Source organism: Arctopsyche grandis, chromosome 2 (genome assembly GCF_051622035.1).
Source record: "Arctopsyche grandis isolate Sample6627 chromosome 2, ASM5162203v2, whole genome shotgun sequence".
Classification (NCBI taxonomy): domain Eukaryota; kingdom Metazoa; phylum Arthropoda; class Insecta; order Trichoptera; family Hydropsychidae; genus Arctopsyche; species Arctopsyche grandis.
In genome coordinates, this window is record NC_135356.1 from 31,857,785 (window position 1) to 31,870,882 (window position 13,098).

At 39.2% G+C, this 13,098-nt stretch overlaps 3 protein-coding genes across 3 annotated transcripts in view; 2 read left to right on the plus strand and 1 right to left on the minus strand.

Annotated features, from left to right (window-relative positions):
* LOC143921156 (uncharacterized) overlaps positions 1-13,098 on the plus strand; it is a 325,759-nt gene that overhangs the window by 150,566 nt on the left and 162,095 nt on the right. The gene's annotated exons all lie outside the window — the stretch shown is intronic.
* LOC143921170 (uncharacterized) overlaps positions 1-13,098 on the plus strand; it is a 155,435-nt gene that overhangs the window by 94,389 nt on the left and 47,948 nt on the right. The gene's annotated exons all lie outside the window — the stretch shown is intronic.
* Positions 7,057-10,511, minus strand: LOC143922352 (general transcription factor II-I repeat domain-containing protein 2B-like). Its single transcript, XM_077445575.1, has 3 exons — positions 10,445-10,511; positions 7,417-7,544; positions 7,057-7,350 (listed from the first exon to the last, which is right to left on the minus strand). Exons 1-3 carry the CDS (start codon positions 10,509-10,511, stop codon positions 7,057-7,059), a joined length of 489 nt encoding a protein of 162 aa, XP_077301701.1.

Genomic DNA, 13,098 nt, shown 5'->3' on the forward strand with positions numbered 1-13,098 from the left:
GGCGCTAGTCAATTGAACGAACCTCATTATAAACTAATTCAGAATCAACACGAGCAAAATTCCACCGTGATGAAGAAACCCCAGCAGATGAACAAGCTGAAACAGCTCTCACAGAAAATAGAAACAGAAGCTCAATTTGTAATGCATCATGATATATGTAGGTCCTCAGGGATGATCGCAGTTCCTTTTGGGCATTGGATCATCGTTGCTGAGACATTGGATTCATTCACCAAAAAAATATCAAGCTTACTTGGACTAATGGGTGAACCAACCTGTACTAGGTCGCAATAGGAAATCACAAAATTAAATTTATTGCGGACATGAATATTAGCACTAGGCAAATTGAAATCACCCATTATTAACAATATGTCACGTTCAATTATGAAATCACGTACCATCATCATATTCGCAAACAATAACTTATATACATACATCGTCTTTCGCAGCGGGCGGAATGTAAACAACACAGATAAAAATTCTCGCAAATACAAAATCAACTCTCACCCATAAGTCCTCGCCAGAAGGAGTTTCGAAGTTCTTCAATCTGACAGACCGCAACCAGACACGAGAAGCAAATAAAACTCCCCGACCACGTCGTTGCTCTTTGTCTCGACGATGCACTGTCCACGAAGAATCAAAGAACTCCGAATCAAAAAATGATGGCGTTAACCATGTTTCAGTTAACGCCACCATATCATCAACAATAGAATAAATGGCTGTATTAAACGCGGCCACCTTGGTCCTGAGACCGCGTACGTTTTGGTAATACACTAGAAGTTTTCTATCTCTCAGTCTGGCGCGTGAGTCTTTTTGGTACAAGAAATGACTGATTTGAAGTCGTAAGACTTGCCAGCGGAGATAAAGCAGAAAGGGAAGAAGAAGGCAATACGGTCACTGTAGAATCACGACACTGAGGACTACTCATAGCATTCGTGGTAGAAAGAGTAGTATGTAGAAGTAGGTGTCATGCTCCCAGCAGCTCCGGAACACACATCAGCAAACGTAACGTCAGGAGATACTGCAACCGATGGATTAGGTTGAGTAGCAGACGGAGAGGAGGTAGTGGTAGTAGAATTAATTTCTAAGCCCGCTTTAAAGGTCACGGAATTTGACCCTTAAAGCCCTCAACATGAGGCCACCACCCCCCCGACGAATACAGTCCAAGAGACCCTTTCGTCGGAGAACGAGACGGTTGTTCATGAATATCGCACAAGAACAACCGCACATCACTGTTCTAATAAAATAACCACACTGTACATAACCAAGTACAAAATTAACAACAACGCATGAACACATAAAGCGCGCATGCGGTAGGAAACAAAACCTGAGATGTGCCGTGCGAATGCACGCACACCTCAAGTAAACATACATGTACGCATGATTATGCGTGCATAAGCACGCAAGCACACACACACACACACACACACACACACACACATACACACACACATATATATACACACACACAAACACACACACACACATACACACACACACATAAACCACAAATGCATACACTCACCTAAAAAGCAAACGCACACTCACACACACACACATTCACAGAATATAATATAAAAAAAAAAAATAATAATAAATCAACACATAAATGCTTTTGCAATTAAGTGGAGTAGTAGCATCCAGGGGAACACAGCTTCCCAAAGCATTCCGCGAACTTTTCGAAAGCTCTAAACGATGCTTTACTCATTATTAGATCCCCATGATGTAGGGGGCCAATGAGAGAACCCCTGACGCTGTCCAGCAGAACCCTCCTCTCAGCCTCCATCCCAGGACAGGACCACAGAATATTATCGGCATCCTGCTCCGGAAAAGAACACGGACAAAAGGATTCAGATACCAAGCCCATTGATGCGAGCTTGCCGTTAAAGTGGCCATGACCAGTTAAAAATTGACTGGTCCAAAAACTAGGCGACAGCCAACCACGCTCAAGGCGCGAAGTGACCCTCGGAAAAAACAAATAGGTTTGTCTACCTTTAGAGGAACAATCCCATCTAAGTTGCCAAGCCGAAATAGCACAATTCAAAATAACAGACTTCAAACTTTGCCAGAATCGAGGATCATCGCACTGTGACTGATTAGGAGCACGGAAAAGGACGCCTGAGACGGAAGCATCTAACCCACCACGAAGTTTTTCTCGAGCAGCTCTTATTTGGACGACCAAGTCAAGTGGCAATGTACCCGCAAGAATCTGTAGTGAGTCAGTAGACGCAGTGCGACAAGCCTGGGTAAGAGCGATCAGAGGAAAACGCTGACCACTATTTAATGTACGACGGACCGTCTTTAATTCGACACGATGACCCCAAATGCTAGATGCATACGTCAAAGAGTTCACAAACACAGCATCGTATACCAAGCGTTTTTCATGGAAACCCAAACCCCAATAGCGACCACAAAGGCGACCAATACGACCAAAGGAAACCTTAGCTTTATCTAATGCTTTCCCAATATGACCATTGAATGTAAGCCCGACATCGAGAACAACACCTAAATACGTGTACTCGTTGACAAATTTGATCGTACAGTCTCCGAGTTTGATATTAGGGGCTCTAACAAGAGAACCTTTTAATAGTAAGCACTTGGACTTAGAGGGCGAGAAAGAAAGTTTGTTAATTATGGCCCAATCGCCTAGAAGGTGAAGTGCCGCAGTAGCTCTACATTCCATCTCAACACGGGACTTTGCGTGCGTTAACAACACGATGTCATCAGCATACGCAACCAACCTGCAACCCTCCGGCAAATTGATTGTAAAGAGGTCATTGACGAGAATGTTCCAAAGGATAGGTCCCAAAACGGAGCCCTGTGGACATCCAATAGAGAGATCCCTGAAACCAACCTGTCCTCCGAGTTCGAAAACCAATTTCCTATCCGACAAGTAACTCTGCAGTAAGCATAGTAAATTCGGATGCAGTCCCAGCAGACGCAACTTGATCAATAGCATGGGCCACCAGGCATTATCAAACGCTCCAGCAACGTCCAACAAAACAGCAACTACATACTTGGATGGAGAGTCCGAAGACTCCCTCAAGACACAGCGAATTGCATCAACAGTAGACTTTCCCGATCTAAATCCAAATTGACCACCGGATAAAACAGAGTTATCGTCAAGGAAACTATTGAGCCTATTAACTTCTCTAGAACCTTCCCAAGAATAGGCAACAAACTGATTGGGCGATAAGCCTTAGGGTCACTAGCCAGTCTATCAGTATTATGCTTTTTAATGACAAATAATTTTCCAACCTTCCAGCAACTAGGGAAGGTTCCAAATTTAAAACAATTCCTATAAACATTGAGAAGTTCAAATTACCCACCGACCAAACAACTCTGGCAATATCTCCGCCTATCATATCAACTCCAGGAGCCTTACCCCTAGCCAGGTTATTAAAAATCGCACTAACTTCCTCCGAAGTCGGAAGGTCTTCATAGCAACTAAGTTCAGTAACATAAGAAGCAATATTACGGATAAGAACGTGAGCAGGTAGATCATTGTCAAAGCGATCAACAGGGATAAGTGCATTCACAAGATTATTAACCGCTTCACTACTAGATAAAGCAAGGTGACCATCAAGAGGACTACGAACTCCACACATAATAAAAGCGGGGTCCCTAGTGATGGCCTTATACGCTGGTCCCCAAGGTCCCGACCCTGCTTGCGAGCTAACAAAATTCTCCCAAGACTTTTTTTTGGACACCAAAATTTGACGCTTAAAAAGTGCAGAAGCTCTTCTAACCTCAATACCAAGGGGCATTAACAAAACCAACACCACGACGCTTAGCCGAGCGTAATTTACGTATAGCCCTTTTGACTAAGGATTTAAGGGATGCCAGGTAGTCATTCCATCAAGGAGTAGAGCGCCTACCTACAGCACCAACTCTACCAAAGACATCTTGTGCTATATTAAAAGTGGCAAGGTTAATTGCAGAAGCACACAAATCGGGAGCACAAAAATCAGGGCAACTGTTTGCAGCAGAATATATGTCAAAGAAATTACAGAGACGAGTTTTGAAATTTATCCACGATAGATTGGTGCCGTTACGAAAAGGTAAGGGCAAACCAGACACAAAATTAATAGGACTATCAAAGTTTACATCAAAAGTAATTAAGTTATGGTCACTCAGAGTTTCTCCCGAATGAACCCTCCAATCTTTCATATCACCTGCATCTAAACCCAAAGACAAAGTGACATCAATATAAGAAGAGCCAGCAGGACTTTCAAACGTCGGAATATCATCTCTGTTGTTGTGGATATATAGATCGTTTTGACAGATAAAGTCTTCAAGGGCGCTACCCCAAACGCATCTCCTCCTATCATTTGTGGGGCAAGGATCCCAAAGTGGGGAGTAAGAATTAAGATCACCACCAATGATGATCTTTTTAGAAGTAGGGCGCAGATGACACAAAATATTATCTAATGTCTGAATATGGATATCAACAGGGATGGATGGTTGGAAATAAGAAGAAATAGAATAAAAAGAAGAACCATTGAGAGACAAACACAATGTGATCCAGACAGGTGGTCTAAGGAGAGAACAGAGATATTAGGAGAAAACAAAGCAACAGCTGCCCAAGGGTACTCCGTAGATTTGTGTCCAGTGACAACACGAACGTGTCGCCCCAGACCACGAATATTACCCTCAGTAGAATAAGGCTCCTGGATGAGCAAAATATCAATATGATGATCCAAACACACCTGCGAGATAAGAGCTGTAGCCGCACGAGATCTTCGCAAGTTTATTTGCCCGAAACGAAAATTATAATTATGCGCCATAGTCAGTACGAGCATTCTCCATATCCATAAAGCGTCGGAACACAGGACAATCCGATCCACCAGTCCTATGTTTGGATTCACGTTTGCATATTTGCCTATCACATATGCATGTAGGCTTTTTAAGCCTACATACAGGGCCGAAATTTTCAAGAATCAGGTCCCTGGGAAAAGATTAATTCCGGGCTCTATGACAAACTAAAAAAAAGATCTTATAGATATATTTTTAATATGCAAAAAATCTATCAGAACTATTAGGGAAATACCCACTATTATTTACTTTATTTAAAATAATTGAATAAGAAAGTATGATATAACAGGTATGATTTAACAACGTGATAAGTGATTCTAAGTTCGAATCAGTCAAAATCTCGAGGTTGAATTTTCGCATGATCACAAAACTTCATCTATTGCTACTACGTATGTACATCAGTGTTCGCCACGCGAGCTATATTTGGGCGTGGTTCATTTTTATAGTCTTATCCTATTGGTCCCTTTTTTCTATAGATGCAGTTGACAACGGGTTTTCAATGTAAAATATAATATTTATTTTAATAAAATAAATAAACAAGTGCATGATATATTGTAATAAAATAAATCAACAACAATGAAAATGTTTTTGATAAGATCTGTCTTTTTCTTGTTCTCTTTGCCGGGGAAGGTTAATACCTACTGTTGTATTTAGGCTTGCACTTATGTACACATATAACGACATCTGTCGTTATATGTATACATTACTATTTTTAAATTAAATGAGCATCCCCTCTGGCAGCTAAATAATGTCTTGCTTAGAGAAAAAAGTAATCCATAAAAAATAGTCTTAATGAATGGGTATTAAATTCCTAAATAAAGGTACTAAAATTCCAGGAAAAAAATGTATTTTTTGCAGTTATTTTTTTTAAAAGCATCAGTTTCTTGACTGGCATTCGTCCTTTTTAGTCGAAAAAAAATAAGTCAAACATACCCGAAAACACCTACTTGGTGTTTGAAAACACCACTTAATCCGAGCACTGACGTGCATGGATTAAGTAAAAATTTGCAGCTCAGTGACGGATCACCTGCACCCGAATAATCAAGAGCACTCTTGTATAGGTCTGTTACCGAGAGTTGGCGCGAACAAATGCGCTTGTGTTGTGTCGGTGAATAGGTGTATAGCAGGGGTGGCCAAACTTTTGATCACTGCGGGCGATCTGTTTTTAAATTATTGGCGGCGGTCAACTAACATTGTGTGTTAAGTCAGCGGTTACGAAACTTTTTCGGTTCAAGTTAAATTACCTCTTTTTTGCCTTCTAGGGCTTCGCCCTCGGTGCCCCCCTGAGCCTTTGCCTTCTAGGTCTTCGCCCCTCTGCACCCCCCTTAGCTATTGCCGTTTAGGGCTTCGCCCCTCTGCGCCCCCCCTTAGCTAATGCCTTTTAGGGCTGCGGCTACGCCCCCTTCGGGGCACCATGGGGCTGCACCCCATAAGGCTGCGCCCCCTTTGGGGCCCCATGCGGCTGAGCTCCATAAGACTGCGCCCCATGAGGCCGCGCCCCCCTGCGACCCTTCGGGGCCCCATGCGGCTGAGCTCCATAAGGCTGCGCCCCATAAGGCTGCGCCCCATAAGGCTGCGCCCCATAAGGCTGCGCCCCATAAGGCTACGCCCCCCTTTGGGGCCCCATGGGACTGCGCCCCCTATGGCTGCGCCCCTCTGCGCCCCCTTCGGGGCCCCATGTGGCTGAGCCCCATAAGACTGCGCCCCCGTGGGGGTGAATCCATTGAATCGAAAAAAGTCAAATCGGCGCCTATGAATCGAAAAAAAAAAAAATCGAATCATTTGTTCGATGACGGCTGCGCCCCATGTGGCTGCGCCCCCCTGGGCCCCCTTCGGGGCCCCATGCGGCTGCGCACCATAAGGCTGCGGCCCCATGGGGCTGTGCCCCCTGTGGCGCCCCTGGCGGGGCTCCATGGGACTACACCCCTTGCGCCTGTTAAACGGGAGCGATGTTTGGTTTTGATTGCATTCATGGTAGAAAATGTTGCTTCGCAGAGGTAAGTAGACCCGAAAAAAGTTATTAACTTGCCGCACATCTCCAAAAACATAGATATTTTTTTTCACAAATTTAATTCCAATAACTATTTTGAGAAGAAGTTCTTGATTTCAAAAATATATCACATTTTTATTTAAGTACTTCATCCTCAACTAGTTTTTTGTCCACATCCAAAAAATCTTTTAATTTTATTCATACTTTTATTTGTATTTCATCATTGAACGGGAATGATACGAATAATGTTAAACTCATTTCGTAACAGATATCTTGTTTGCATATTGATCATATTCGTGCGAGTTTCTGTCTATAGATATGGCAGCCATATTTTGGAATTGTTTTAAATCCTCTCTCCTCAATTGTGCTTCTAGGAGGGAAAATCTCCCCTTGAATGCATGTACATACGTCGCCAACGTTTTTTTCTTTCCCTGAAGTTGCACATTTAATTCATTTAGCTTTCCTGTCATGTCAGATAGAAAAGCAAGACCACGCACCCACTTATCATCTTTCAATTGGGGATATGATTTACTAACACTTGCCATAAACTTTTTTATTTAAGGCAATAGATTCAAGAATATTTTTAAAAACTTGGCACGGCTTAGCCACCTTACGTCAGTGTGTACTAGTAATTCCCCGAGATCAGATTCACATTCCTTTAGTAATGTTCTGATTCTGCGTCTTTGCGAACTTATTCCACGAATAGAATAAATTATTTTGAATGCGACATTCATCACATCGTCTGGATTTAATTATCCATCCAAATATCCATTTACCATTACACTATCCATCTTTGTGCTCAAATGTAATGGTAGTTGGTAAAACTTGGAATATCATCATAATTTTTACAAATAGTTATAAATAAACCCATTATGATTCTCAACCATCGCAGGAGCTCCATCAGTCACCAGTAATTGACACCAGTTTATGTATTTGAAATTCTGTTTTATTAATAAAATACTTAAACGAAGTATATAAGTACATATGTATGTATATCTTGACCTCTCGTTTGTTATCTTCATCGGTAAAATTGTTTACAGTTCTTCTCTAACAGACCAGTCGACCGCGATCGAAGCTTTAGCCACCCCTGGTGGCCAAATACATCTATATATGTATGTATATAAAATTGAATGTCTGTCTCTGTGTCTCGTGTAGGCTCCTAAACCACTGAACCGATTACGATGGAACTTTCAGGATTTGTTGTATGCATGTCCGGGAAGATTACTGTGTAAAAAAAAACGAGAAAAACCCTCTTAATAATAATATTCGTAATTACGATTTTACTGACGCGAAAGTAAAGCTATCCCATCCCGCCTTCAACGCATCACGTCGCGAGTGTGACAATAATCGTGCCACGCCTACCTTGCACTCGAATGTACTGACCATTCAGGGCTATACCACAAACACAGCGGATGGCCCACGTCAACAAATGTATCTATGCCAATATATAAAATTGAATGTCTGTGTAAGGGGAACGATAACGGGAACGAGAATTGCACGCGTTATTGTGGAATTGCAATGCATGTCTGGTTCAGCTAGCATGTACATATGTACCGGTCTCCGTGACGAGCCAGAATGTTAAATTACAGATGTCGATGGGGAAGTCTTCATACCATACTTTTTCAATGGTATCTTTTAATGATTGATGGCTAGACACATTTGTTTTACTAATCTTATATTTAAAAGCCATCCATAAATTTTCAATTGGGTTTAAATCGGGACTATTCCCAGGCCATGTTAATGTCTTTACACCCAATTCCTGCAAATAAACCCGAACCTAAAAAAAAGCAACAAAACTATTTCAGTATTTTGACCGAAATATTATTAATTACATTCAATACCATTAAATAAAATTAATACTCACTAATTTAGCTCGATGACAAGGGGCAGAGTCATATTGGAATATGACATCATCAGAATTTGAAAGATGATTTTCCATTGATGGGATAAAACTTTCTTCTAGAATTTTTTTATATGCTATTCCGTTAATGGAACCTTGCAGAAACGGTATTCCACCAATTCAATAATAAGAAAAACATCCCTAAACTATGTGGCTTGGGGGATGCTTCACTGTTTTCATGGTATATTTTTGGTCGAATCTTTCTCCAACTTTTCTTCGAACATACGGAAAACCATCGTAACTGAAGAGGTTGAATTTCAACTCATCAGAAAATATCACTTGTCGCCAATCCGATGTTGTCCAATTTTTGTGGTATTTCGACACTCTAATCGATTTTTCACCATTTTCTTCGTAAGTAATGGTTTTTTCGCAGGTTTCCGTGCTTACAGTGCAGCTTCTCTGAGTCGTCTTCTTAAGGTTACATCACTAATTTCAATTGAAAATTGATCCGAGATCTCTTTTCTTATCTCTACAGCAGTTTTGAACCGTTTCCGTAAAGATAATAAGAGCTATCAGGCGATCTTGTCTCTCGGATGTGCATCTTTTCGGTCCTGTCCCCTTCTTACGAGCAAAACTTCCAGAATCCTTTTTCTTTTTCATTATTCTTGACACAGTAGATACAGAACATTCCATTTGTTGAGAAATTGATCGCAATAAAAATCCAGAGTCTGCCAAAGCCGCGATTTTTATATTCTCCTCCAATGATAGTTGAGTGTATTGTCGCATGGTATTTTTATTTTCAACGATTTCGATCATACACCTCGAAAACTCACACTAAACTGAACTCAAATCGTAGAAAACAATCATATGTAAAAGACCCGATCGTTAAAAACCACACACCTAAAAGGACAATATTTTTATTGCCCAAAAATCGTAAAATCACAAGTGCTCCGGTTTCCTAAACCGCGACGGTAGCTTCTTAAGAATACTCAAATACTTAAATGAGAATCCGAAAGCCTATTTCTGTCAGTTCTAGGCTTTTCTTCGATTTTAATTTTCAATACATGGAATAATTCATCGGTAAGGTCAAGTGCATCGTATTAAGATTTTCTCAGAATAGAATTACATGTAACGATTTTCGCCAAACGCACAGAATCAATATTTTCATAAAACTCCCACGTTCTGGGAATGCGCAATTAGGGAACTGCTAAACAACAAACCTTTGAGAATATTTTGATTTATTATTTCCCTTCGTGCAGTCTTGAAAATGTTGTATATTTTCAAGATTTTTTTAATCCAATTCCCGTGATTCGAGATAAGAATTATCGGGACACGGGACAGCAAAAGTTTCGTGAATTCCCGGGAATGTTTGTCCCGGGCCGACCCGGGTCAGAAACTCTAGTATGTACATACATATATACAATTGAATGTCTGTCTGTGTGTCTCGTATAGGCTCCTTAACCACTGAACCGATTACGATGGAACTTTCAGGATTTGTTGTATGCATATCCGGGAAGATTGCTGTGAAAAAAAATCACCCAAAACGGGAACGGTCATTTCAAATGTGTTCGTTGTCTGCGTTATTGTGGCATTGCAACGCATGCCGGGTTCAGCTAGTTCAATAATAAATAAAAAATGACCATTGACACGAAAGCCATTTGAAACGTAAAGGAGGTAAGTAAAAAAAAAAAGACGCACAGTTTCTTTCGCGAGCTTCTATGCGATTACGAAAACGTACCAACTCTCACTAATCTTACCAGTGTACATAATTGATCATATTTTGCGCGTTGACAAAATTTTACAACATATGCAATAAGCGCCCGACACAGAAGATGAACCCTGTTTCGCGCAATACAAAGCTTCAGGCATGCTCAGTGCGGTATCGCCACATTTGAGGGGGCATCATACATTTGCCACTAGGCATTCGTCACTTTGGTTTCGAACACTCAACAGTGCCGTGTCGTCTACTGGTGTTCGTCTACCTTGGAGTCGACCAGCTCTGCCTAGCCGTGAATTCGCCTCATTTGGTAAAAACTATTCTTTACTTTAAAATTTCAATGTTCATCGAGAGTTATTTTGAAACCGATAATATTTTATATAGTTGCTTTTATTAAAGGTGGCCATTTGTTGAAGAGCTTTTATATAGATCGACATCTAAAATTCGTTCGTCGTGGTTTTTCAAATTCAATACTAGGACATTTTTTCTGAAAATATTTTTTTTAATGCTTGGTTTATTAAAAGCGCTAATATTCATTGTCTTGAACGCTCTTGCAAAATCTTACTTTTTTTTTATTTTACCAACATTTTAACGTTTCTACGTTCAATCGCTGCGCTGCATCACTGGACCGCATATTGTTCATCAAAGACTAAATAGCATTTGTTCCTCGTTAACGGTGATAATTAGAGGTAGAATAGTCACAGTGTTATCCATTGTTCGGCAAACCTTTAACAATGCATTTACAACCTTTGAAGAATACACGGCCCCCTCAGACTCCGGTGACTAGTGATAATATTCGACTAATTTGCTGATAATTTTCCGTAGATTGATCTCGCCGAAAGCTTTAATTTTCCAAACCATCTGCTAAATACCATTAGTTAAAAAACATTTATTTAGTTCGACATCCAAATTTCGTTCTTTGTTGTTTTTCAAAATCAATACTATGTCATTTTTTCTAAAAATAGTTTTTTTAATATTTCGATTATTAAAAACGCTAATATTCATTTTCTTGAACGCTCTTATAAAATCTTACTTTTTTTTTCATTTTACCAACATTTTAACGTTTCTACGTAAATATTCATTTTCTGGAATGTTCTTATAAAATCTCAAGATCACAAGACTGGCTAGAATAACACTCAGTGATTTTACAAACATTTTAACGTTTATACGTTCAATTGCGCTGTATCACTGGACCACATATTCTTCACCAAGGATCAAAGTTCATTTGTTCCTAGTTAACAGTGAAAATATTCTACTAATTTTCTTAGATTGATTTCGCCGAAGGCTTTGAATTTTCAATCCATCTGTTAAAACTACTATTAGTATAAAAAATGTGTACTGGTTTTATCTCAGCTTTGTACTGGTAGAGCCAGTACGAATGGTCGAAATGGACGTTTTTATCTTCAATAATATGTTACTGTTTAAATTGCACTGTAATGTAATCATCATTCTATCGTTCATATCCAAGCTCTATTTATCATTACTGATTAATTATAATTTAAAAATTTGTGTATTTTAGCACAATTGTCGATTTGTCGATCAATTTCCGTCCAAATAAGGCTTTAGCGTTCCCCCCGTAATCGCGGAGTGTCCAATTTTTTTTTCTTTGTGGATTGTGGCTGCATTATAATAAAAGCGCGTTTTTTTATATTCAAAATTATTTATTAAAGAATTTTGAATATAAAATTTATCAAACTATATATTTTTTTTTTGATAAATTTACTACATCATTGATGTAATGAATTTTGCAAACTGTTTTCGATTGGTTTTAAGACCGAAAACATTATGTGTAAAGGCAGTGTTAAAAAGATTTTTAAAATTGTTTCAATATTCGGAAACGTACATTGTAACAAGGTATACATAAGTACATCTCGATAGGATTAGTGATGTCTTAAGAAATGCCACAAATTGTACCTAAATTTCATCTTTAAAATATTTACCGTCAATATGTTTCTTATATGTATTGTAGTCAACTATAATATTTGACTAAAATTAATCTCATCGCGCATCTCCCCCGAATTGTAACTTCGTTTTTTCACGCCTAGTGTCTTTATATTCTTGAGTTTTAGTAAGAATATTCGCATAATTTTTTTCTATTTCACCGAATTCGTTCTTTGTGTTTCGAATGAAATATGAAATAGATTTTATTACACAATTCTGTAACGATTTACTTGCTCTAAAACAATAATTTATCCCATAAAGTTGTTGTCCAAACACGCCTATACGTCATAGGTTAATTTGCCCATAGGTTTTTCAAAGTTGTTTTTCACAGTCCCTAACTTATATAAGAGCCCATTTAATATTTTAGCCTTCAAATGAAATTCACCTTTGCACTTTCCAGCTATATTTACTCTGTTGTTTGTATAATCGGCCCCTACATTTTTGTAAGGATTCTAATACGATTCGCTCGAGATATTCTTATTTTTTGATTTAACCCCAAATCTCAAGACGAACTGGTCCATATGGAGTTGAGTCAACAATATTCGAATAATAAAATTCTGCCTGAAATTATACGTTATTTTACATTACGTTGCTTCGAAATTAGACGTTACTTCGCTGCCTATTTAACTTAAAAATTATCGTATATGTACGTACTTACATATATCGTACGATAAATGACTTTCAATAAAATTGTCAAATTTGGCAAAGTATTCGATACGACTTAAATGATTCCCCTTTCGATTTGACAATTCGACCTTTCTTTCTTTTAAATTACGCCTTATATGTTCCCAATCGATA